This window comes from Bos javanicus, chromosome 27 (genome assembly GCF_032452875.1).
Source record: "Bos javanicus breed banteng chromosome 27, ARS-OSU_banteng_1.0, whole genome shotgun sequence".
NCBI classification, from domain to species: Eukaryota; Metazoa; Chordata; class Mammalia; order Artiodactyla; family Bovidae; genus Bos; species Bos javanicus.
This window is the reverse complement of record NC_083894.1, coordinates 40068851-40096704: the sequence shown is the minus strand read 5'-3', so window position 1 is coordinate 40096704 and position 27854 is coordinate 40068851. Positions and strand designations below refer to the sequence as shown.

The window sequence follows — 27854 nt, the reverse complement described above, 5'->3', positions numbered from 1 at the left end:
TTAAAAGGAAGACACAGAAAAGGGGGGGCATTTGATGTTATTAATTTACCTAAAAGAGATAGTGTACTTCTGGAGAAGCATCAGGCTAATTGGGAAAATTATCCACAAAGGAGTTCAAGTTAGAAAATCAAATTGGTCCTTGTCAAATCAATTTGCAAAAAAGAAATAATGTTTATTCAATCTGAAAATATTTCAGTTAAGGAAGCATGTAACTTCTGCCGCTGGAGGAAGTGGAGTACTCTTAAGTAGGCTACTTTATGCGACACTTGTATCCAAGAGATGGTCCTGATTATATAAATTTTATACCTGGATAACTTTTTAACCATAAACAAGCCCCCTATGGATAAGAGATGCTGGGTTAAAGCTGTAATGAGACATTCTAGTAATAAGCAAACTAAGCCAGTTACACATCATCTTAAAACCATACATTAAAAGATGCTCCTATTACCTTGCTTGGTGGTTTGGAGGTTTTCCTGCCAGGATTGTAATCACCTTCGTTTTCAGAGCCAGATGCTTTCCTTTTCTTTGCCCCTCGGCCTTTACCTTAAAATGATACAAAGCAGTTTTTTCTCCCAAAGTTAAGTGCAGGATAAAAAGATAACCACCAGAACACACTTTCCTTCTTGGGCGTGCCCAACTGGCCCTGCAACCCTGATCTCAGTGTGACTGACATAGAAAAAGTCTGTCAGCATCACTTGAGTCACGCCAACCCCAGAACCTAAGGTATTTCACAAACACAGTTAAACTAGTGGGGACGTCCTAGTGACAGATTTTAATAACCAAGCCCCTAATACATAAAACATCTGCACATCCCATGGTACCTGGGCCTGAAACAAAAATCTTGGTATGTAGTACTAAAAATTAGTTCCTAATTTGCCACAGACTAGTACTTTTAAAAATATAATATGAATCCCTAGGAAAGTAATATATGTGGTTTAAATGCTTACTCTAAATTTTACTTATCACACTAGTAACAACCAGTGCATATCCCATTTTAAGCAGCACAATCCTAAAGTAAATCACCCCAGCATTAGTCATGAGAGCACCTGTCAAATCTCCACATTCCTTCTCAGATTCAAATCACCCCCCTGTAGCCTAGGTTTTTTGTCTACCTCATTCTCATTGGAGGAAGAAGGGGAAAAGGTAAAACATGAATGGTTATCAAATGTTCCTACAGTGAAGCCAGAGATAGAAAATAGTAGAAAATAGAACTAAATGGCAACTCTAAATGTGTTAAAGTTCAGGAGCTATGGCTAGATTGTATGGTAAGAAAAGATAGCTATGTGGCCTTGGGATGTCACATTTGATCAGATGAGTCAGTAAGATGGCACTGTTTGAAGCCATGCACGTGAATAGGTCCACCTCCCAAGTCCCTGTTTCTCGTCTGCCCCCATTCTCCCTTGGGGCCATGTAGGTCTCTCTCCTTACCCCAACCACCACTTGAAGAAATAGACACGCTGACGGCAGTATCTTATCAGGTGGTGAAAGACCGAACCGCTACCGTTAGAGAAACCACGTCTTCCATAGAAAGCACCCCTGAGACCCGCAGACCACGGGGAGAGGAACTGGTGCTGTGCCCAGGAGGGGCCCCGAGGGCAGCTGTTTCCACTCCCAGACGAGGACGAGGCTCTGCCTGCCAGTCCTGGCTCCAGCTTCCTGCAAGGAGTCCCACACTTTAAGAGGAGCCCTCACTGCCTTTTAAGGAATGACTTCCAGTGAGTCCCCTGCAGGGGGTCTTTGACCCATTCTCTGGTTGCAAAAGAGGTCTTTGTTTCACAAATCAGGAAATTGAGACTCAAACTGGACCAAACTGCTATATACCTCCTTCAGTTCAGTTCCGTTCCATTTGAGGATTCTAATTGAGCACTGATTCTTAGCACATTGTTTATGGAAGAGTAAAGCGACTTAAAACAGGTACCCAGTCTCTCTAACCTCAATGAGTAGAAGAAACGAATGCTTTGCACGTGGAATGTGCCGAGATCGTCACACAAAGGTAATCCTCACCTTTTGGTGCTGTTTTCTTTGGAACGCCGAATTCAGAATCCGAGTCAGAGTTCACAGTCTCTACTTTCTTCTGTTTGGGGGCCCTCTTGGGCTTAGAGGCTGTATCTAAAGATGGTTTTCCTATTAAGCAAATGTCCATTTCACAGATCAATGTAATATACTTACCAACAACCCAAGCTGAATCGAATCCCGTAATGATGGGATTTCTTACTGCTGACATGGAAATGAGTGGCCTTGCATAGTAACCATGGTCTCTCTCATCTGGTGCCAGCGTAAGGCAAATAACTGCTCACAGGTGACAAAATGCTTTTTATTATATGTAACTTGCCTTTTGATAATTCAAGTGATGTTTTAAACAAGGGCCATTAAAGTGAGTGAGTGAGGGTGAGAGTAGGTCACTCCTGATCCTCCTGAGCCTGAGCCTCAGGGCAGGCGGGTGTTGGCTGTGCTGGCCTTAAGTTAACACTGAACTCATAACTTGTTAGGTTTCACAGGAGTGAACAGCTTGATGAAGGAAACCGGCTGATCACTGGAAGAGGCAATGGCTCCAAGTGTTCAGGGTGGCTCTCAGGTGTTCCCATCAAGATAAGATGCTTGCAGGGAAGTCTGAGCACCCCAGAAGCCCCCCTGACCCTCACGCACACTGCAGTTAGGGCTGTCTGGGAGGCGATGTGTGAGGGCAGCTGGGAACGGGTCGGGTGTAGAGCTTGGCATCACTGAACGCTTCACCACACGAGAAATCTGAGAGCCGGTATGAAGCCAGAGTGAGCTAGCCTGAGGGCAAGAGCCCTGAGACAAACCAGCTTCCCTCAGTCACTGGTGAAGGGGCGGGTACAGCCGCACGGAGGAGAGTCCGCCAGTGAAGACAGACAAAGGCATGCGGGCGAGAGGCCCGTTAGCCAAACGATTTCTCACCACGGCCCTCGTGTATGCAGAGGAAGCAGGGCCTTCCCTTGCTTTTCTGCTCCTCTAATAGCTGTGTATCTACAGTGGTGATCTGTGTGCCGCCTTTTTCAGATGTTAAAGGGGCATTCCAGACTGTTTACTGACTTGCTGGGTGAGGAGACACGGAGCACTAACACTGACCCCCGAGGGGTGTGCCTTAGTGCTAGTGACAGATTCAGGACTCAACTCAAATCAGCCTGTTGATAAACAGCCTAAGGTTATGGAAAAGAAAGAAGCCACCCAACTCAAAAAAGGACCCAGGAACGACCAGTGGCTCCACAGCATGAGTGCAGGCAGGCCCCACACAGCACAACCATCTGCGCTAGGGACAAAAGCTCACTACAGGACACCTGTACCAGAAAGCTGTCTTTTGATACCAGTACATGGGATTATTTTATAAGAGCTTTAAAATGAGATCTTACAGACATTTTAATAATTACCTCAATAGTTAAGTAAACCAGAGGGATTTTCAGCATATACATTTATACTTTATAGCTATTTCTATTGAAATACTAGTGCAATTAGTTTCAAATTGTATTAAATTTCCTTTAAAATCAACTATATACGGTTTATGCGATGCTTAACAAAAATAAGTACATACCCTTTTTAGCAGCTACTGTTTTACTTGGAACTTTTTCTGTTTGCTTCAGACCAAATGATGGTGAAAATACAGAAGCAGAATCTTCTTCATTACTGTCAAATTTAGCTGAATCTAAAAATTAGTTATTTTTTTCAGTAAAGACATTCTATAAGGAACACTAAGTAGTTAAACTTTATTTTTATTGATGACATCTCTAGCTAGATAATAAATCTTTATATGTTTCTATTTTGTGATCATATAGTCCACAATACACAAACAGTGGAAATAAAAATATTACAGTGTTGTATTTCAAAACTGTTAACCCTGTAAAACCACATAGAAATGCACAGAGTAATAAAAATTCTTAATACTCCCAAATGCTAATCATTTAAAACTGATCAATTCAAAAGTACTGATTTTAAATGAGGTATTTAATAAAAGTTCTCACTGTGATTATTTTAATATATACACAGCTAATCATGTCATGAATATCAATAACAACATTCAGCAATTTTACATCATTAAAGTTTAATTTAAAAGGCAAGTAGGTACCTTCTTTTTACAGTGTAAAAAGAGTGTAAAAAAAGTTTACTTTTACACTCAATTTAGTCAGTTTTTCCCTCCATCTTTCCTTTCCTCAAACCAAAAAGGTACTCAAAATGGCAACTTGGATGTGAGTGAGGCTTTTACATGGCTGTTCTGACAGGCTTTCAAAAATGCATTATCTATACATACCTTAGAACATGTACCAGATCTGTGTATGTCTGTCTACATGTATGACATCACCAGATGGTCAATACTGAAATCAGATTGATGATACTCTCTGCAACAGAAGCAGCAGCTCTACATCCACAAAAAGAAGACCTGGAGCTGACTGTGGCTCAGATCATCAGCTCCTTATCGCAAAATTCAGGCTCAAACTGAAGAAAGCAGGGCAAACCACTAGGCCATTCAAGTAGGACCTAAATCTAATCTCTTACGATTATATAGGAGGTGACAGATACACACAAGGGCTTAGGCCTGGTAGAGTGCCTGAAGAACGTGGAGGCTCGTGGCCCTGTACAGGAGGCAGTGACCAACACCATCCGGCCAGGTGGCTGGCTGAGCAGGCCTCACAAACAGAAGGCGAGGGGGAGAGGGAAAGGCACCCGGCTGAGTGAAGAGTTCCAGAGAACAGCAAAGACAGCTAAGAAAGGCTTAAGTGAACAGTGCAAAGACAGAGAGGAAAACCAGAGAATGTGAAACAGACTAGAGATCTCTTCAAGAAAACTGGAGATATCAAGGGGACATTCCATACAAGGATGGGCATGATAAAGGACAGAAACAGTAAGGATCTAACAGAACAGACTAAGAAGAGGTAGCAAGAATACACAGAAGAACTATACAAAAAATGACCCTTAATGACCCAGATAACTGCCATGGTGTGTGGTCTCTCACCTAGGACCAGGCATCCTGGAGTGTGAAGTCAAGTGCCCCTTAGGAAGCATTACTATAAACAAAGCTAGTGGAGGTGATGGAACTCCAGGGGAGCTATTTAAAATCCTAAATGATAATGCCATTAACGTGCTGCACTCAGTATGTCAGCAAATTTGGGAAACTCAGCAGTGGCCACAGAACTGGAAAAGGTCAGTTTTCATTTCAATGCCAAAGAAGGGCAGTGCCAAAGAAAGTTCAAACTACCACACAATTTCACTCATTTCACATGCTAACAAAGTTATGCTCAAAGTCCTTCAAGTTAGGCTTCAGCAATATATGAACCAAGAACTTCTAGATATACAAGCTGAATTTAGAAAAGGCAGAGGAACCAGAGATCAAATTGCCAATGTTCGTTGGCTCATAGAGAAAGCAAGGGAATTCCAGAAAAACATCTTCAGTTTCATTAACTACACTAAAGCCTTCTGACTGTGTGGATCACAACAAACTCTGGAAAATTCTTAAAGAGATGGGAATATCAGACCACCTTTCCTGTCTCCTGAGAAACAGGTATGCAGGTTAAGAAGTAACAGTCAGCACCAGACATGGAACAATGAACTGGTTCAAAATTGGGAAATGAGTACGTCGATCCTGTATATTGTTACCCCGCTTAAACTTATATGCAGAGTATATCATGTGAAATGCTGGGCTGGATGAAGCACAAGCTGGAATCAAGACTGCTGGGAGAAATATCAATACCTCAGATATGCAGATGATACCACTCTAATGACAGAGTGAAGTGGAGCTAAAGAGCCTTTTGATAAGGGTGAAAGAGGAGACTGAAAAAGTTGGCATGAAACAACTTTCAAAAAATTAACATCATGGCATCCGGTCTCATCACTTCATGGCAAACAGATGGGGAAAAGTGGAAACAGACATTTATTTTCTTGGGCTCCAAAATCACTGTGGATGGTGACTGCAGCCATGAAATTAAAAAAGCACTTGCTCCTTGGAAGGAAAGCTATGACAAATCTAAGCAGCATATCAAAAATCAGAGACATTACTTTGCCAACAAAGGTCTATATAGTCAAACTATGGTTTTTCCAGTGGTCACGTATGGATGTGAGACTTGGACCATAAAGAAAGCTGAGCACGGAAGAACTGATGCTTTCAACTTGTTGTGCTGGAGAAGACTTGAGAGTCACATGGACACCAAGGAGAGCAAATCAGTCAATCCTAAAGGAATTCATTGGAAGGGCTGAAGCTGAAGCTCCAATACTTTGGCTACATGATGTGAAGAACTAACTCATTGGCAAAGACCCTGATGTTGGGAAAGACTGAGGGCAGGGGGAGAAGGGGGCAAGAGAGGATGAGATGGTTGGATGGCATCACTGACTCAATGGACATGAGTTTGAGCAAGCTCCAGGACATAGTGAAGGACAGGAAAGTCTGGCACACTGCAGTCCACGGTGTCACAGAGAGTCAGACACACCTTAGCAACTGAACGATGACAGTCTACATGTTTATCCAGCTACATGATGTGTGTTCAAAAAATGGAGAATAGTGACTCACACATAACTGGGTGTGTTTTGACCTTAGAAATTCTACACACAAATGTAGGCAATTTAAAAAAGTATGCACACTGATTAAATTTGCTTCTATAAAGGTTTTATCTTATAGCTACTAGAATTTAGTAAAAAACTGGCATATTGGTAGGCTTGTAGCTTGAAAAATCCTGTCATAAACCTACTCTCATTGCCATGAAAATTTTCAGCCTTCCAACGTTTCTGTCGATACTTTTTCTCCTTAAAACACTCACACTTCTCACCCCTCACGCACACAAACACGTCAGCACCTGCCTCTCCACCTAAGTGCTTCCATAATGCCAATACTGACCGTTTAGTTAGAAATCACATCAGGAAAAAATAAACCTTATTACACTGAAGAAAATGTAAAGAGAAAGTAAGTTTACTACTCATAAAAAAAGCCATAGCAATAATATGTAAATAGCCAATGAAAAGATGAAATGAGCATACCATCTTCTGACTTCTGAGAGTATGAAGGAAAAGAGAAGAGAGTCCCAAAATCCTGACTCTTCTTGTCGTGGGAAGACTTTCTATTGAAGAGAAAGAAATCAATCACCACTTAAGTCACCATCTCAGCCTTAAGAATTTACATATAATATGCACCACAGGGTTATAATTACACATCAGGTTAGCCCTCTCGTGTGTTTCTCTTTGTAAAAACAGGGCAACCAAGCTCCTTTTTGCTCTCTCATAAGCATTAATGTGCATACACAGACTCCAGACAAAACAATTACTTAACAGAAAAGCAAAAGTTCCAAGTTAATCAAAATACCACTAAGTTTTATGGTTGACAGAACCACTTCAGAATTTAACATCAGTAAATTATTGGCAAAAATCCAAGAAGAAAGTCCGTCTCCATCAGAGGCGGCAATAATCTGATTTCTCACACTGTACTGCATGTGGTAAAATACTTCCTTAAAAATCTGAAGCAGTTGACAAACTTCATACCCTGCATGTTCCTGCTCCCACACACCAGACGCAAGAAGAGTCAACCACGGCCAAAGCAAAGGAGGCAAAGCAAAGCTCCCAAACCACGACCAAAGCAAAGGAGGCAAAGCAAAGCTCCCGATTCTAGCGACATCATAACTTGACAACCTTGGTTCAGAGAAATGTGGGCCGCTGCCTAATTTTTTACATGGAATTTTACTGGAACGCAGCTACACGCATCCATTCACTACCATTTATGGCTGCTTTTTTGCTACAGTGGCAGCACTGAGTAGTTCAAGAGACCATATGGCTGCAAAGCCTAAAATGTTTACTATTCCAAATTTTTATGGAAAACATTTGCCAACCTATGCTCTCAACTATAAGCAACAGTTACGTAAACAGCTACAATATTAACCCAATTTATTCCTTCCTGGGGAGGGCCTTATCCAGAATGGTAACAGTTTCTTGGTGCTTTTACTGTGAGATCTGACAGATGCCAAGACACCCGACTGCACCTTGTCAGTGTTACTTACTCTGGAGCAGCTTTCGATTTGCCTGGTGAGAATGTGTATTCATCTTTATCTAGCCCATCTGAGGGGACAAACTCCTCTTCTCCATCATTTGCTATGGGAGATGCTTTGACCTTCAGCTCCTCTAAGTCATTATTGTCGTCATCATCATCGGCGTCATCCTCCTCCTCTTCCGAGAAATCGAATGTATACTTTGGCCGTTCAGCTAGGACAAAAACAAAAATGACTTTAAACCCAGCTTTATCAAAGTGAAATATTATTCCAAACCATACACTTGAAAAATAATCCAGCAGTCTCCGAAAACATGCAAGAGAAAAAGACAAGCATCGGAGAATAAAAGTGCCTGAGTTTGGCCTCAGTTACGCGGACGGTCCTAACGTCTGGCCTGCACTCCCAGGAGGCTCCGGGGTCACGCTCAGGTGCCTGGAGAACGCAACATGAGCCTGATGAGCGTATCAGGATGCTGCTTTTCATGCTTAAAAGATACTCCAAACAGTGAGGAGAGGAGACGTGGCCACTGTAAAAGTGACTACTAATATGCGACTCCCCCATTTCTGCAATTACAAAGGACAACTTGTATATCTTTAGAAAGTGCCTTCTCTTAACTTCTTACATAAAAACTTCTATCATCTCTCTTCACAGTAGTTTTACCATGAAATAACAGAAATAGTAATTTTTCAGATGAATGAGAAGAAACAGAGTTAAGATCTCAATATATTAGCAAAATAATATAACACATAAAAAAGCATCCACAGGAAAGTTATGACCAACCTAGATAGCATATTCAAAAGCAGAGACATTACTTTGCCAACAAAGGTCCGTCTAGTCAAGGCTATGGTTTTTCCTGTGGTCATGTATGGATGTGAGAGTCGGACTGTGAAGAAGGCTGAGCGCCGAAGAATTGATGCTTTTGAACTGTGGTGTTGGAGAAGACTCTTGAGAGTCCCTTGGACTGCAAGGAGATCCAACCAGTCCATTCTGAAGGAGATCAGCCCTGGGATTTCTTTGGAAGGAATGATGCTAAAGCTGAAACTCCAGTACTTTGGCCACCTCATGCAAAGAGTTGACTCATTGGAAAAGACTCTGATGCTGGGAGGGATTGGGGGCAAGAGGAGAAGGGGATGGACAGAGGATGAGATGGCTGGATGGCATCACTGACTCGATGGACGTGAGTCTGAGTGAACTCTGGGAGTTGGTGATGGACAGGGAGGCCTGGCGTGCTGCGATTCATGGGGTCGCAAAGAGTCGGACACAACTGAGCAACTGATCTGATCTCATGGAGAAGGGCACACTGGTATAATGCAAATAAGCTTTACTATAATTTCTAGCATATACTATGGAATAAAATTTTAAAGTCATCTGGGTGCTATGCAACTTTATACTTCATTTTAAATGTATGGGAAAAGCCTAAATACAATTTTAAAGCTATTAATAAATTAATTTTCATGTAACTTGATATACTATTAAAACTCACCTCTGAACTAATGCAACATTGTAAATCAACTATAGTCTAACAAAAAAAATGTTTACCTCTGTTATACTACCTATGTGCTTTATGAAAAGAAATTCAATTACTTAGCGATTGAAGGCCTGAAATATAAAAGTATCTCCCAAAGAAAACAATCAGAATGTTTTTTCATTTTATGTATATTAGGACTTAAAATTTGAGAAGAACCTATAAAATAGGACACTCATCAGTTTTTAAGTATTTGAAGACTTCAAATTAATAAATATTCAGAAAGGATCAAATCACACACTTAATACTAATATACACTAGCAAAATGGGATTCTACAACCTAAACTCTGGCACTGCAATTATCTAAATAATGCTGTGTGCATATGAACCAGACTATAAAGTAGGGAAATTTCTCATGATATAAGAAATAGACGACACAACAAAAGGAAACCAACGCAGCACAGCCTACGGACCCCACGCTGCCTGTGGACCCAGCACTGCTAGTGCCCTACACCAAGGTACACACGTGTGTGCTCTGTCACTCAGCTGCATCCAACTCTTTGCAACTCCCTTGGGCTGTAACCCAGCAGGCTCCTCTGTCCATGGGATTCTCCAGGCAAGAATACTGGAGTGGGATGCCACGCCCTCCTCCAGGGGAGCTTCCCGACACAGGGATCGAGCCCGCGTCTCCTGCGTCTGCTTGCACTGGCAGGTGGATTCTTTACTGCTGAGCCCACATCAAGGTACATTTTCTAGCAAACATCTCCTAACTCTGGACAGAATGTAACCCAAACTTTATCGTAAAAGTCAGTAAGAAAACACTTTCTCCAGATTTCACTTTGGAGAAATGTATGTCCAACTTTGCTAGAAAAGATCATTCCATAAACAAGGCTTTTTGGTCTTTGTGAACTAACTTCTGAAATACGAATGGTTTACTACTTCAGTAATATTGATGATACTAACAATACTAACTTATGAGTAATACTAACTTTCTCAAACCACAAAAAATAATAAAATAAGTATAAAATATATCAGAATACCAGCCGCTCTCCTAAGTAAAGAGTCTCTTGGAATAACCACAGGTTCTGTTTCTTCCAAGTCACTTTCTGACTTGGATTCATCATCTGACCAAGGATTCCGTTTCTTCACTTTCTTTGCACTCGGTTTACCAGATGATGTAGGTGTTTTTCTCACCCTGGTACCTAAAAACAAATGAGTAACAATAAGGTATGTATCAATACTTACCTAAATATCATTAGTAAAAATAAAACTATTATAACGAAAAGTTCATTATAATGTTTGTGAGAACCGAAGATATTACTTCACCTACCAGAAAAACAGCACAAAGAATCTACTAATGCCCTGAACATACACATTTTCTCACAAACAAAAAACTGTAGTGATCCCTCACCAGGCTCTTTTTTCTCCCTTTTGGGTTTGGGGCCTCTGTGTACAGGAGCTGACGGGATTGGCACCTCTTCCCCGCCTTCCACTGCTGCTCCGCTGAGCTCTTCATCAAAGTCCACTCTGACTGCTGTGGCATCCGGATCGCCCTATACATTAAAAAGGAAGCCAAACCATCAGTAAAAATACAAGCCGAATTAATATCATATGTACTTTAGAGGCACATTTCCAGTCAATAGAGAGCTTTTCTGTATCACATGAATAAAAAGAATGCGTGGGTCTACCGAGGCCCTAAGAGATGACACTGATCAGACCATGCTTTTTATGCAACTATGGAAAATGATCCTGCTCACCACCCTAATCTATCAGTGCATTCTGTGAGATGACAGCTACTTAAAACCAACTGTAAGAAATAGGAAGGCAGCTTCTGATTATCCAAGGGACTTTCAGACTCAAAGTTAAGGACAAGGTACCAAAAGATACCTGAAAAATTCATTGCTAGAGCTCAGGCCTCTATCCACCAGGAAAAAACCTTCAGATTATTGAAGATAATAAAAATAATCTTTAGATTATTATTATGAGAATAAAACATGACATGTCATATACTGCTAAGCATAAGACAAAGTCCCCTGACCCTGAAACGGAGAAAGAACAGAGTGACCTGTGAGGAGACGTGAGCAATCCTGCCCAGGGCCGGACAGACAATAGGGAAAAGGAGCCCTTTCCACTGGACACTGAAGACTCGGGCACATCCCCCAGCGAGTGAGGAGGGAAGGGACGGTGACTCGGTCTGCTGGCTCAAGGACAGCGGAGAGGAAAGGCCCATCACGTCTGACTCTCTGTGACCCCATGGACCGCAGCCCACCAGGCTCCTCTGTCTGTGGGATTCTCCAGGCAAGAGTACTGGAGGGGGCTGCTATGCCCTCCTCCAGGGGAGCTTCCTGACCCACAGATAGAACTGGCATCTCTTATGTCTCCCTGCATCGGCAGCCAGGTTCTTTACCACTAGCGCCACCTGGGAAGCGTAAGGGCAGCCAGGTGGAAGCTGAATCACTGCACACAAGGGGTCACTGTGAATAACCAGTCTTGTCTTTTGGAAACATCACCCTGGTGGAAAGAGATAAGACAGAGGAATGAAGTGAAGAAGGTAGAGTCAGGACTGGCTGACTACAGACAGGATTGCTGGACCCATATGGCTCACCTTAAACTGCCTCAGAGAAAATATACTGAATCCCAAGATAGTGTCAGTGGGGACCAAGATAAAAGCGTGGATTTGGGGACTCTTTTATAGTCAGTCAGTAGGACTAAGTTACTGATTAAATGAGATACTCACCAGCTTCTGGCCTATGTTAGTGATGGCTGATCATGCCCAAAGCTAGATCAGGCAGAGGCAGGAGGGGAGTTTTAAAACTAGGATTAAGTCAGGCATGCTGAGTGTGTGGGGCTTGGGTGCATTCTGATGGCTGCGTTAGTCCAGCTCTCCTGGAACCATGACCACTTCAGGACATCGATTCAAGAGTCATCAAGTGATAAACGCTCTGGGCACAAATGCAATCACTCAAGGAGAGTACAAAAGGCACAGAGAAATGTGCTGAGAACGGATCCTGACTAACACCATGTGAAATGGAGAGAAGAGAAGCCATTTCCAAGAGAAAGCTCTGTGTGCAGGTGAGCGTGTGAGACCCTGGTTCTCAGCACAGCAGGAGAGGGCTCCCCCGCAGCCCAGTGCCCCATCTGGGGCTCCACTCTCTCTCTGCACAGAGAGCCCTCTGGCCTCACCCAGTGCCCAGGCTCATCTCCCAAGTTCCCAGGTTCACCCGGCACGCTCTGCTTCTAAACTCAGCCTGCCCAGAAAAGTCAGCCTTTCTCCTTGTGACCATCAGGCTCCTGCTTCCTCAGCTCTGAGATGTTTCCTTCCTCTGGCTAACTGACCCCCATTCTCCGAGAGGCTTTTAAATCCACTGTAACATCAATCAACCCAATGATAGAGGCTGTGTCTGATGATCTTTTAACTAAAGGTAAAAACAAATAGTAAAAGATGATAGTTTACTTCAAAAGCCAAACAGACCCTTTTCTACTGTAAGACTTCCTTAACTGCTCATGATACAGAACTAAAGTTTACGGTTTATACTTGTTATTGCTACTGTTCCATGATTTTAATTTAGAATACTGAGTAGAATATTTCTCTTTCTTTTTAGAAATGGGATGAAGTCAAGTCTCACTCTTTACATGTATGTGGGTCCTTGAGTAATGTCTTCATCCTATGTATGGATCAACTGCTTTCATGAACAAATGACTTCCTATCACAGTGAAATAGCAATACATTTGAAACAAAAAATACAGCATGATTTCATAACAGTAAAATTACGATTCCTACAAACATCATTACTGAGGTGGAGCCCACCCACGAGCTGTGTGCTACCTTTCTCTTCTTCAGCAGCTTCTTGCTGGCATCTGCCTTCATGGCAGTGATCTCAGGGACCACTCTCCTGCCGTAAGGGGAGGGCATCGTCTCTTCTAGCTGAAGCTTCTTCACCTTAGGTTTGCCAACCTTCCCCTTGATTGCTTTTCCGGCCATCCCGGCCAGAACGTCTTCTCGTTCCTGCGCTTCCACTTTCTGGAGGGGAATCATTAAGGATGGGGAGGAGGGTGGGGCATAAACAACTCATCAGAAAAGATAATTGGGACTGCAGAAGAAGTCAAAGCTCATTTTAGTCACTCAGGAACAGAGCTTTCTTTTCAGGTGATCTAACCTAAGAAAAAAACAATTCTAAACCAGAAGGCCTGGGCTATAGTCCCAGTTCTATCTAACAAGCTTCTCATTTGTAAGACAAGGGGTTGTAACTAAATGGCCTACATGGTCCCGCCCAGCTCTAGAACCCTATGACATATGATGGGGTCAGGACTGCTGATGCCCTGATATCATCAGAGGCCTAGCGAACCGTACAAAAAGGCAATTCTGGTAACAAATATGACGCCGTGCTTTACTCTTGCTTTACCTTGCTTCAATCTTAACGGATATTAATTTTTAAATGTATAAGTCAGCAGGGAAAAGTCTCAAATTTAAAAAAAAATAACTCAGAAGAAAAGTATAAATCAAGGCAACACGTGATACTGTGATACTTGAAAGATCATTAAAATTCCAGAAATTGTATTAGGCAACTAATATACCACACTCATTCTTAAGAGTTTGAATTCTGACTTAGGTTATAAAACTAGAGCATGTGGAAAATAAATCAATGAAACAACTAAAACCAATAAATATAAGTAATATCATGATTAATAATAAATAGTAATTTACCTTGTACTACTCAAAATTAGATGATCATATTGCTACCATATTGCTATCATATTACTTGAATATAATTCTAAGATTTTAAGTGAGTTAATTAAAAATAAATTAGGCAATTTTAGGAAAAGTTGTATTTTACATCTTTCTCTACATTTTTTCTTTTATTTTTAAAAATGGAATTCTACTTGGAGAAAACTAAATTTTAAAAAATTTTAAATTTCTCTATTAAAAGTCTAAAGAGACTATCATTCTACTTTTTAAAAATCAAATACCTATATTTAATCACATATATATATTGTTTTTACCTCTTTTGGGGGAAAACATTAAAATTGAAGCAATAAGCTAATTTGAAGTCAGTTAAGCAATTTTAATTAGTAGAGAGTATTAGAATTTAACTCATTCTAAAATCCCACTCCATAGCTTTTATTCATCTACATCAGACATAACCGTTTTTTATGACTTCATATAGCTAGAAGCTTAATCCTCTGCAGCTTATAAACACATTAACCTTTCTTTGTAGAGTTAAAGGAAATCCTAAGATAATTTAATTTTAAAAACTTTCATTTTGTTTGATAAACATTACTCTTTCAAATATATTTTAATGGAGACTTAACCTACATCCAGTTCTTCAACAAAAGCTGCTAAATCTTCTTTCCAAAGATCTGAAGGAGATTTCCTTTTAAGATCACTGACCTCTCGCCCCTATAATAAAAAAGTAGTGTGATTTAAACATTCAGTTATAAATGTATAATTTTTAAATGGATAAAGGATATATAAAACTATTTTTGGAAAAGAAAAATAAATATATGGAAAACACTGAAATAATTTCAAATTATTTAACCCACAGAAGTTCATACTTTTGCATCTCTCTGTTTAATCAGTTCTTCAACTTTTTCTTTAGTAAGAGACCATAGAGACATATTTAAAATATAATTAAAATCAGGGCCTGAAGGAGTTCCTGAATCAGAGGAACTATCATCATGCTGGTTTTGTGATTCTTCCTCTTCTGCTGCCTGCAAAGAATAATAAACTTTATATTAAAGTCCTGTATAATATGAAATCAATGTTGAATTTTACTGAATACTAAGTTTAAAATTCCACACATGCTACACTCTTTAAAGCTACATCTTCAGGGTGGTGGGTTTATTTTAGATTATCTACAAGATTATCTATGAAAATATATTTCCTATAAAAAGTTTAAATTTTCTAAAAATGCAAAATAATGTCATCAAAAGGAATAGTATATTCAGCCTCTATTCAGGAATCTGGTGAAAAATTAACAGCTTGAGAAGACACCACGTCTTAACTGTGACAGAGCAGAAGTAACACTCTATCGTGCACTTTGTCAGGTCTTTGCACTGGAGAGTGAATGAACAATTTGAAACCTAAAAAAACATGTTTTACGGTTATAATAAATATGTTAAGATAGTCAGTCCCTAAGGGTGAATTCTTTTCTCAAGCAGGAACACTCAAGTAAGGACTAAGAAAAATTCACTTAAGAGTTGAAGAGCTGGTAGGTTAGAGTAAGAATTGTAAGGGCTATTCAAAACTTGTACTCATAAGGTCTTTTTTTCACAGAAATAGTTACAATTAAAACAATCTTCTTACACTAATACTAAATTTCAAAATCCAATGAATTTATTGTAAGTGACATCATCTTTAAAATTTTTTAAATAACAACAGCTGTTAAAATAAAATTGAATCTCAATTGTTAAAGGCACTCAGATCATTAAAAATGACTGAGTTAACCATGATACTCCATAAAACAAAAAGTTCACTTCCAGTAATCAAAAAAGAAAGAAAAAAAGCCTTACAATTTAAAAAAAGTTTTACAATTTTAAATTTTCAGTAACATAATGTATATATAAAAAAATTAAAGTTTAAGTTTATTTTAGAAGAGATAAAAATAAAAATTACAAAGAAAGATGCTTCATTGCATTCAAAGTATAAACTCAACTAAGTAACATTATCCAAGTAAGGAATGCTGTTGTTCAGTTGATAGACTATATAAGTATCTAGATAATTTAGGACAAATTAATACAATCTACAGCTTTTAAAATTTCTTCATGAAATACTGTGCTGCTATGGAATTTCTTACACTACTATTAAAATACTATTAGGGTGTCAGGTGTCATAAAATCCTATTTAGACCCACACTTCAGAAGCCTATTTGCTCTAGGTTTTAATGACACACCAAGTATTGTTAATGAGTGCTCCATAAATGTGTATATCTATCACTGTTAACATGAAGATGACTAAGGACACTTTCAGGGGAAAAAAGAAAAAAAAACACAGCTTTTCAAGTTCCAGTGACAATTCTACCATGCTTTTGATCTTCTAATTATCTACTTTATAATTCTCTCTCCTCCAACTCTACATAACAAGACACTCTTGTAAGAGCAGCTCCTTCTGTTTCTGAAACCCCCAAAGTGAACAACATGCTGAGAGATTTTTGAAGGTTACAATGAAAGTACTGAAACCAAGCATGAGCTTTTACCCGTGAGGTCTATTTGCACCAGAAGGGCATTCTCAAACCCTAAACACTTTCACTTTTAAAAACTAAACATTAAATTCATTAGCTTACTAGCAAAATTTTTAAAGATATAATTTAAACCAACAGTGATACAGAAGGGCAAGTAGTGTATAAACCATAACTTGAGGTGTAAGAATGCAATAAAACACACTGAAAGGAAAGCAAGTGCTTAAGGCATCTTAATTTTGAATACTCGCCCACTTTGTCCTACCCACCTCCCTCAATTATCTCAATATGTAAATTGATATATAATTCATTTTAGTTTTACTCATTCTAGTATATGTCATTCTAATGACAGTTCAAAATTGAAAAAACTTTAATGTAAATGAAAGCAGTATTTCTACGTAGTTTGAAATATACGAAAAACATTATGGTTGAGAACTCAAATGCTGGGAAGTTTAATGTTTCAGTGCAAGTTATATCACATAATCATAACTATTTTTTAAAATGCAAACATTTGCATTTAAAATGCAAACAGTATTATATATGTATACAATATTCAATTAAGTATCTGAAAACTAATCATTTCCAAGTTTCTTCTTTTTTGTACACTTGTGTTCTCAATCACAATGTGGTATCACCTCTTTAAATTATCCACAACAGCAAGAAGCTAATTTTTGAGAGAACCCTCAAAGTTTCAATATTCCATTCACTGAATTAGTATTAGTACTCTATGATCTAAAATGGATAATTTAATTAACAAAACATCAGACTTTTAATCTGAAGTCCCAGGGTTAAAATCTCCAGCTAAAGATCTACGCCAAGATCAGAGCACACACATGGGGCTCAATAAATACTGCTAAGTATTAACCATTCCCTCTCTCATATCCCCAGAGCACAGGAAAGCCAGATCGAGGGAGTGGTGACCCCACACAGTGACTGCAGACTGCCCGGGGGGGGGGGATCATTTACGCACGACCAGAGCAGTTCCCAGAGTGACTTGCACCACACACCACCACCACCACCGTCCTTTACCAGCAGCTCACAAAGAAGGCTGAGGAGACTGAGCTACCTCCTCAAACCTGGAGCCACAGCTGAGGCCCAGGCAGAGCCACACTGGCCATGAGCTTTGTGGTGGGTGTGCACTGCCAATTCCTGTACCATATCCGTTTCATGGATAAACAGAAGACTTCAGTCTCCAAACACACCACTCAGCACCGTTAGCAGTACTAAATTCAAAATTCAGGGGTTGGGTTTTTGGTTCGCTTTGGAAGTTGCTTTTAAAAGCTTCTCTGAATGTCTCATTCTGCAAATGATTACCTTTTCTTGTGCTTCTTTCCAGGCTTTCACTGGGTCAGATTCATAACCTCTCTGGACTAACATTTGAATCAAATCTTTCTTTGACCTATTCTCTATGTGAGGGAAAAATAAAGTTAGGATCAAGAAAAGAGATTCAATTTGTATTTGTTTATATTCTACTGATAAAAATGTCTTCTATTAATAAAGTTTTTTTTTTCCATTTTAATTAATGTTCAAATTTTTAAAGGTTGCATCTTACCTATAGTGATTTTCCCTTGTATCTTCTCTAAAATGAAACGGGCTTGATTATTAAGCTTAGTAGATTCTGCTCCCAACATTCCTACAAGCCACTCCTTTCGTAAACCATAATAGCTCAATCGTAAATCAAAGAATTCTTTCAAAATATCTTGCACAGTTTCATACTTCTTCAGACATCCCATATGATCAAAGAGTACCTATGCAAAACACAAAATTTTCAAAGATTATATAAATCTGTGTTGGTATTTTTAGCTTGTGTTATGTCCTACAGTATTTAAAATAACCATAATACACTTACATGAATACACACCACTCCTAAAAGCCAGAACCAAAATTATTCAGCACATTTCTGTGAATATTCCTTCGATAACTTTGAGAAATGGATAAAATTTCAATTCTCAAAACTATGAAAATATGTTACGTTGGAATAAATTTTTAAGATAGGACCTTAAAATAAGGTTCTTATTTAAAACTATATAAACTATGGCTATAAAACCACCTAATATTTTTTTCAAACTAAAAAGAAACACATTCTATCTGTAAGTTTTTAAATGTTAAAGTTCTCTCTTTCCTGTACATTCAGCAGATGTGCATTTGCCTCTCCTTTGATTTTTTGAAATGTGCTATAATTCACTCAAACTTCAACCTAGGAAGAAATCTTACTTCTCTATCCTTTTTATCCTTTTTCTATCAGTCATGGCACTTTTTCTCAGTCATTGTGCTATTGCTGGATTTTTTTTTTTCTTTTTTAAGTCTAAAAGCTAATTTGGAATGGAACGAGAATAATCATACATACTCACTTTTATTTTCCTCCTCAATTATTTATAAGCTTAATAAAGCAGATTATAGTTACAAGAAGATGAGTACTTCATAATTAAAATGCTAATAGAGACAGACATAAGGCACACAGAAAGCCTGCAATAATCACACCCAGAACTTCAAGTCTGTGTGTCAGAGTATGTGTACCCTGTGTGTTCAAGCCCAGATGCAAAATGCAGAGCTGGGATTAAGAGTAGAGGATAATATTAGAGGAAAAGGAAAGTATCTCTAGATTCCTTAGCAAACATACAAGGGGAGAAGCATTCAGACTTACTACATTCACTTGTGTCATGAAGCCAGTTGCAAAAACCCCACTTACAAAATAAAAGAAAGGTTAAATTCATAGTAAATCTAGTTCACATACCATGGAATTACAAGTAAGAGTAGTTTGAAGTTTAAAAACTTTGTGCAATCCAGCAGCTTCTGCTTGTGCTAGCTTCTCTTCAGTCATTTTCACCACAAATTTCACAGTTGTATCAGTATGATATTCTTTATAATCAGAAATTAATGCTGGTGTTTTATCTGTTCCATTTAGCATAGGTTCTAAAACCTGTTCTTTGTATACCTACAAAAGATTAAAAAATAAGTAATTCTTTCACGACACACATTCATGTTCTTAAACTACAAGTCACACACTCTTTTAAAATTCTCAATTCCAGTCGGGAGAAAAAGGGGAAACCTCCAGCTCCACCATCTCCGGCCCAGCCACTGCAGTCAGCAACATGCGGGGATCTTAATGGAGAAAGAAGATGACAAGGGCACAGCTCTGATCTGCCCAAAGGGTGAAAAGAGGCTGAGAGTGCAAACAGGATGGCATCAGCTAGAACTGACGACTTGACACCCGCCTATACTGACTGACATGAATTTACGGACCACACTTGCAAGGGTTCCAAACATTATTCCTTACTCATTTCATATTCTACTCATTTCAGTGTAAGCAAGATAACAGTCTTTTGAAAAGTTAGCTTCAGTCATTCTACATTTAGATAAGTTAAAAAACATTTTAATTACAATTGAATATTCACAAGAATGTGTCAAAAATGCATGCAGGAATGTTTAAACACTCTATAGACTCAGGGCAAACAGAGATGGCATCCCATTCAAACCAGAACACGCTGTCTAATGCAACTGCCCTCCTCAGGCAGCTTGCATCTTGTACCAACCTGTGTCCAAGTTCTGACGGGGAGCTCGGTAATCTCCACCGTGTTTCTATCCACCACAAATATCTCACCACTGACTGCATACTGGTTTTGACCAAGTTCTTGGATCGTTCCTTTAAAGTTTTTGTAGTTTGGAAGCTGAAGAGAGAAATAAAAATCCCTTATGGGCCCAACTCCTCACCGAGTGCCACCTCTGAAGGCCCCCAGTCAGTAGCTCTTGCCAGCTCAGGTTCACACGACTGAACCCAAATTCCTCTCGTCCACAGCAGGCCCTCTCCACACAATCGCTCGGGCTTGAATTCACAGCTTCTGTTCTCAAAGGCCCAGCATTCCCTAACCTTGAAACCTTAGCGTCATCTTTCCTAGTCTTCCAAGAATACTACTTTTTGTCCCCAGTCTATTACCTAAATCCTTCCTTCTCCTGTAGATTAAAAATTCTCTAAATTCAGATTCCTCAGATGTTATGTTAGCTCTGCAGTCCAGAGCCAATGATCTGCCTTCCAGATCACTACTTATATGTCTCGAATATTTTGAATATTCTCACTGTCTTCTACCCAGCATGCCCTCACACCCTATATAACTACATGAGTCTCACTCAGCCCCTCAGGCAAATGACAAGGCCCTCCCCGCACCCCCCCCCCGCCCCCGCTTCTCTGATCCCTATGTGTTACTATCACTATGCAGTCAGGTGCACAGCAGAGCACATTTCTCCTGGCACACTGAGCAACTACATGTCACTGTGAACCACATGCCCAGACGTCCTGCCTCGACAAAAGATTAACTTTTTGAAGACAGGGATCATAATATTTTATCTCACCACTTAGCACAGTATCATATATAGAAGATTATATATATGTGTATATATACATACACACATATGTAAATGTAAGAAACATATTAACTTAATACTCAATATATCTGAAATAATTAAAATAAAATGCAATAATCATTGTAAGTAATCTGATACTCCTGTTAGAAATATTTTAAAGTACTTTATTTAGAGGAAAAACAGATTTTAAATCACACTCAATCTAATTTTTTTAAATACAAAAACGAAATAAAACTTGAAGTGAAATACATAAAAATATTAAGCTTCTATATACATGGAGTATGTTTTCCTCTTTGCTTATGAATCTAGACGATTTTAAACCATGTAGAAGAGGGTAAAGCATGTTGAGAGGTTTTCCTTAGAGGGAGTTGGGGAAGAGCTGAACAATCAATGATGTGAGGAAAGGGGAAAAGTAAATATGGAGACATATTAAAATACCTGCAGTGTGTTTTTAAGTATCCTCATGACTCTCTAACATGATTTAGTTGCTGAAGAACAATAAAAAGTTGCATATAACTTTATCATATAAGCCTTATTCTTTATATAATTTAGATATTTGAAAGTCTGAAAAAAGCCTGAAATACTTTTACATTAAAATTTTAATAAACAGTTTCTCCCCATAAGCCTTATCTGCAGGCTTTTTGCAAACTTTATCTTTTACTGTAAGCACACATCAAGTTCTACACTAAGAAGGTCCTTACTGTCTAAAATATGTTCTAAAATGAAAATGGTTCCATTACTTTTCTAAAATTACTGACTTTGTAGTTCACACAATATCATTTGTTAAATACAAAAAAAAACCAATATAAGCAGTAAATTCTGCATCATTACCATGGGATGAGGATCCAGGCCATCGAGCATTCGCCTGACATTGTTCACAATCTCTCTGGCATCGTAGTTGGGCAGCTTACAAGCCCACCCTGTGCCAATACCCTCAGCACCATTTATTAAAACCATTGGAATTATGGGAATATACCACTCAGGCTCCACACGCTGATTATCATCATAAAGGAATTTAAGCAGGTTGTCATCCACAGCAGGAAAAAGCAGTCTTGCTAAAGTGCTAATGAAAGGAAAAAGAGAAACGTGCAGCAATGTCACAGTTTGAAAAAAAAAAAAAACTTTATATGTGATTACTTTACATGTCAGAAATCTTTTAAAATAATGCATTTAAAGTTTTTGGTTACAAGTACTTAATTTAAACTTAACAATAAAATTTACTTGACCTTATTACCAAATGTATTTCTCTCAGGCACAAAGCCAGAATAAAACAGCCCTGTTTTACTTAGATTACTTACTGACTAACCTGCCTAAATTCTTCATATTGATATATAACCTGGTAAGGATTTCCTCTTATTCTGACTAAACCACAAAACCCACTTTCAGCCTAAAAAGTTAGATCAGAAAAATCCTTACATTCATTAGGACTGGCTTCACCAATAATTCATAAAAACCGAGATGTGACCAAATACTTTGGAACATTCACCCTGAACATAACACTCAAGCTTCTCTCTCCATAGTTAAGTTAGTTAAGACGCTCAGTCGTGTCTGATTCTTTGCAACCCCATAGACTGTAGCCTATCAGGCTGTTCTGTCCATCCATGGGATTTTCCAGGCAAGAATACTGGAGTGGGTTGCCATTTCCTTCTCCAGGGGGATCTTCCCAAGCCAGGGATTGAACCCAGGTCTCCCACATTGTAGGCAGATGCTTTTACCATCTGAGCCACCAGGGAATATGGCTCTCTCTCCACAGCTACACTTCTATTACACATTTTGTTAGTTCCAATAACCTTCAAATAGTACTTATGCCATTATATCTCAAATGATTACCTCAACATTGTGAAAATATAACGAGGGCTCGCAGCATCTTTGCCCCCGTGAAGTCGAGTTCCAAACTGACCAATAGGCTGAAGCAAGTTGATGTTGTTGCTCCCCACAAAGTTCTGAGCCAAGTTCACAATAGTCATCATCAATGCTTGCTGCAGAACAGACACAGAATACATTCACAAAGTTCCTCCATGAATCTCATTTTATTAAAACACAAATCCTCAATTCTTTAACATTTCCAAAGACCTCATAAAAGGAAAAACACTTGATTTTGCTGAATTATCCTATTATCATTCTTCATGCCAGTCAGTATAGCTCTCAATTAATTCCAGTCTCCATGCTTGCTTACTTCTCCATGATGATAAGCAGACATCTCAGCAACAGATCCAGCCAACTGTGCAACCTTCACTTCACGTTTATCATTCCTCTTGAAACAGGTAAATAAAACTTTTCGTTGACCTGGTTTAAAACCTGATTTTAAAAAGAAAAACCCTCTTTTAAAAATATTACTCAAGACTGAGTTGCAATGTTTCTTTTAGTGACAACAATGTTCTATATATTCAAGAGAAAAAGGCAAAGATATAGTCTGTTTACTAAAAATCACTAAAATTGCTGAGACTCTAACAAAATGAGTACCTACTAACATATTTTATATCATCTTAAGCTATTCTAAAAGTGAAGAACCAATTGAAAGACCCCTTCTAGTCTCAAAGAACTGCTGAGTGGCACCAAATTCCTTTCACAGGAGCTTTCAAACACTCATATTCCCAAAATGCCAGTTGTGATGAAAGTATCAGCAAGTCATCAAATAGCCTAAAAACTATTAGAATACCCTAAATCTGGAATGCTCTTATAAAGAAGAGATATGTTCTGGTAATTAAGAATGCAGGCTTTAGATTCTCACTAATCTGGATACTCTTCTCAACTTAGCCATGACTTTCTACAACTTACTAAACCATTAAAGTCTCAGTGTCTTCTCAGTGTAACATAAATAATTACCTTAACAGGGTGACCATAAGGATTACATGAGATAATATAAGCAAAGCACTATGCTTTCTGATCATTTTTCCTGCTCTAGACCAAGGAGCACAGTAATAAACTTTTCAGTATATACCAGCTATCATCATTACCATGGGCCCAGAGCACAAAGCAAAAGGATAATAAAATATGGTCACTTTTCTTGAGAATTTTATAATCTAATTGAGCAGGCAAAATTAACATAAGTAAAATAAGAGGCACACACTACTGGCATAGAAGTTGACAGCACCTGAGACCAAATTAGACTGCAACTTCTAACGAAGACTTCAGAAACCGGATGTGACCTAAAGCTAGAACTAGATAGATTATAGAACCGTCTGTTTTAGCTGAAAAACCAAGGGACATAAAGATGAACTAATTTTTAAAAGTTATAAAATCAAAACGCTCTAGATAAAAGACTAAAATCTGCTCCAACTACTCAGTAGCAGTCTAAATTTTTTTGTCATGTTACATAAGCTAAAGCATTAAATTTTGGGGACTGAGGTCTAGGGCCATACCACCTTGAATGAGATTTATCTTGTCTGATCTTGAAGACTAAGTAGGGTTGGGCCTGGTTAGTACTTGGATGGGAGGCTCTGGGTACTGAGGAGTAAAGGTGCTTTTAAAATTTGGTCTGATAAATACTCTGCTGCTGCTGCTGCTAAGTCATGTTAGTCGTGTCCAACTCTGTGCGACCCCACAGACGGCAGCCCAACAGGCTCCTCTGTCCCTGGGAGAACTTATCAAAATCACATTTTACTTTTTATTTTAAAAAGTCTCCAATAACTTGGAGCTAAAACTTTAAAAATTTGCAAGCTATTAATATTTAGAAACTCAAAAAGGGCTTAAGATTCAAATTAAAGAATATAAAATATTTCAAAACTTCTAAAACATCTCAAAAGCAACTTTAGAATTTTAAAAATTATTATAAGGATGGGTTAAAATACATGAAATTAAAATACACTCAATAACACTCAAAAATGAAAAAGCGTCTTAAACATAAGCTACTTACCATCAACAAGAGATGGTATAGATCTTTCATTGTCTGAGTTTGAGAAGAGAATCAATTCCTTGTTGATAAAATCATTATAAGTCAAATGCTTGGTTGCTGTACCATATAAGAATTGCTAAGGGAAAAGTCACATAGCAATTACGTCATTATTACTCCATGGATTTTTAGCCTTTCTCTTTCTTCCCCCAGATCACAGCTCTTTATGACTAACCTCTGGTAAGCCATGTAACCTACGCTGTCTCCGATCTTCCATAAAGTTCGTTAACCATTCTTTCCTGTCATCGATCTTCTTCTTACTGAATGCCTGAAAAATTCCAGATAATTTAATACATTAAAAAAATTAATTTCACTATAGAATTAAAATTTATAAAAGCAAATAACTAATTATTAATTTCTGTGAAATTATAAAGTCTTTTCCAACACACTTTTATCAAAAATACATTTGAATAGAGGTCTCTGAATTAAAGAACTATGAAAGCAGAGCATAATCTGAGGTGATGGGGAATGACACTAAGATTAACTAGGCTGGGCTTAGAATTAAAGAGAGACATCCCACAGCAAGCCAAGACTGGGAGGGGAAGGATGGCAGACAGAGGGAAAGGGCATTGGGAGAGATTTCTTTTTTAATTTTTAATTGGAGTTTCATTGCTTTACAATGCTTTGTCCGTTTCTGGTGTACAACAGCATGAATCAGCCATAAGTACACAGATATACCCTCCCTCTGGAGCCTCCCTCCCTCCCCCATCCCACCCCTCTGGTCATCACAGAGCACCAAACTGGGCTCCCTGTGCTCTACAGCAGTGAGCTACCTTACGCATGGTAGTATATGTATGTCAGTGTGACTCTCAATTCATTCCCCACCCCTCTGTCTAGAGAGATTTCTTAATTAACTTTGTTACCAAGGTAATGGCAGCATCATCTTCAGGACCAGCATATCTAAATAAGATACGGTGCCTTTCCATATCAGCAAAATATTCCTTGGCTTCCTTAGCTGTACTGGTACCCAACCCTGCACAATTTTTAAAATGAAAGTAAAAATAAGCCAGACAGAAAGAAAAAGACAAATGCTGTATGATCTCACTTATATGTGGAATCTAAAAAAAACAAAAAGTCAAACTCATAGTAACACAGAGTAGAATAGTGGTTACCAGGGGCTGAGGGGAAAAGGGAAATAGATGTCAGTCAAAAGGACAAACTTTCAGTTATGAAATGAATAAATTCTGGGGAATCTAATTACAGCACAATGCCTATAGTTAATAATACCATACTGCATATATGAAAATTACTTAGAATAGACATTAAATGTTCTCTCAAAAAAAAAAAAAAGCTATAGAAATGATTAACAAAATCCAGAATGTAGGAAATGATACAGGACAAACTATCCAACTTTTTAAACAAATAAATTACATGGAAAACAAAAAAACAATGTAAGATTTAATAGACCTATCAACCAAATGCAGTGTGTGGGCTCTGTTTGGATCCTGATTCAAAAATATATACATACATAAATGAACATTTTTAATATAATCAGGAGAATTTTAACAGATTGAGTATTTAAGGTTATTAAAGAAAGGTATGATAATGGTATGATGGGCACCAAAAAATCCTTTTAGAAATACATACTAAAGGATTATAGAAATTAATTATATTATTAATGCCTGGAAGTTATTAGGTTGGTACAAAAGTAATTGAGGTTTTAGGCTATGAATTTTAAATCATTATAATTAGGCTCAAACACATTTTCATTAATCAAAATAGGAACCAGTACAATCAACACAATTTTGCCAACAAGAAATGCTCGTTTATTCTTGTAGCATAAACACTGGCGCTTCAGGAATCAACAAGCTCTGAAGAGGCATTTCCTGCCTCCTGCTGGTGGTGGAAGCAGTTTCCTGCAAAAAGTTGTCGAGATGCTTGAAAAAGTGGTGGTTAATTGGTGAGAAGTCGGGTGAATGTGGTGGGTGAGGTAAAACTTCATAGCCCAATCTGTTCAACTTTTGAAGCGCTCGTTGCGTGACAATGGCTGAGCACTGTCGTGGAGAACTGGGCCCATTCTGTTGACCAATACCAGCTGCTGGCATTGCAGTTTTTGATGCATCTTATCGATTTGCTGAGCATACTTCTCAGATGTAATGGTTTTGCCAGGATTCAGAAAGCTGTAATGAATCCGATGGACAGCAGACCACCAAACAATGACCATGTGTTTTTTTGGTGCAAGTCTGGCTTTGAGAAGTGCTTTGAAACTTCTTCTCAGACCAACTGCTGAGCTGATCGTCACTGGTTGTCATATAAAATCCACTTTTCATCACACGTCACAACCTGATCAAGAAATGGTTAGTTCTTATTGCATTGCACAAGAGAGGACAACTTCAAAATGATGATTTTTAAAATTTTTATTCAGCTCACGAGGCACGCACTTATCGAGCTTTGTTCACCTTTCCAATTTGCTTCTAATGCCAAATGACCATAGAATGGTCAATGTTGAGTTCTTCAGCAACTTCTTGTGTAATTGTAAGAAAATCAGCTTAAGAGATGACTCTCAGTTGGTCACTGTCACCTTCTGAAGGCCGGCCACTGTGCTCCTCATCGTCAAGGCTCTCGTCTCCTTGAACCACACCTGCACTGCATGTTTGTTAGCAGTTCCTGGGCCTGATGTGTTGTTGACGTTACAAGGTGTCGCCACTGCTTTACAACCCATTTGAACTTGAATAAGAAAACTGCTCAAATTTGCTTTTTGTCTAACAGTTCCACAGTCCAAAATAAATATGTAATAACAAGTAATAAGTCATTAACAAAAAGAACATATAGCAAGAAATGCACAGTAAAATGATGTATAATATAACCACATTTATTTAAGAATGTATTCCAATATCAAATGACAAAGTTCAGCAAAGGAAAACTGCAATTACTTGTGCACCAACCTAATATTTCAAACTAATGGGGAGGTGATGAGAAGAGTTCAGATGAAACAAGATTGTTCATGAAATGATGACACTTAAGTACATGGGAAACCCATTAAACTA

The 27854-nt window shown here is 38.6% G+C and overlaps 1 protein-coding gene across 5 annotated transcripts in view; it reads right to left on the bottom strand.

Moving 5' to 3' along the window:
* Positions 1 to 27854, bottom strand: part of TOP2B (DNA topoisomerase II beta) — a 62794-nt gene that overhangs the window by 933 nt on the left and 34007 nt on the right. For 4 of the 5 annotated variants that reach the window (XM_061404690.1, XM_061404687.1, XM_061404688.1 and 1 more), the window contains exons 16-35: positions 25731 to 25840; positions 25043 to 25135; positions 24832 to 24946; positions 23152 to 23273; positions 22806 to 22954; positions 21807 to 22038; positions 20150 to 20284; positions 19351 to 19551; positions 18169 to 18364; positions 17931 to 18022; positions 14995 to 15150; positions 14756 to 14839; positions 13268 to 13462; positions 10853 to 10994; positions 10482 to 10643; positions 7989 to 8190; positions 6979 to 7058; positions 3551 to 3661; positions 2005 to 2124; positions 449 to 543 (exon numbers count right to left, since the gene is read on the bottom strand). In XM_061404690.1, coding sequence (XP_061260674.1) covers positions 449 to 543; positions 2005 to 2124; positions 3551 to 3661; positions 6979 to 7058; positions 7989 to 8190; positions 10482 to 10643; positions 10853 to 10994; positions 13268 to 13462; positions 14756 to 14839; positions 14995 to 15150; positions 17931 to 18022; positions 18169 to 18364; positions 19351 to 19551; positions 20150 to 20284; positions 21807 to 22038; positions 22806 to 22954; positions 23152 to 23273; positions 24832 to 24946; positions 25043 to 25135; positions 25731 to 25840 — 2792 coding nt within the window. The remainder of the gene's footprint in view (positions 1 to 448; positions 544 to 2004; positions 2125 to 3550; positions 3662 to 6978; positions 7059 to 7988; positions 8191 to 10481; positions 10644 to 10852; positions 10995 to 13267; positions 13463 to 14755; positions 14840 to 14994; positions 15151 to 17930; positions 18023 to 18168; positions 18365 to 19350; positions 19552 to 20149; positions 20285 to 21806; positions 22039 to 22805; positions 22955 to 23151; positions 23274 to 24831; positions 24947 to 25042; positions 25136 to 25730; positions 25841 to 27854) is intronic. The other variant, XM_061404685.1, reaches the window with a different exon arrangement.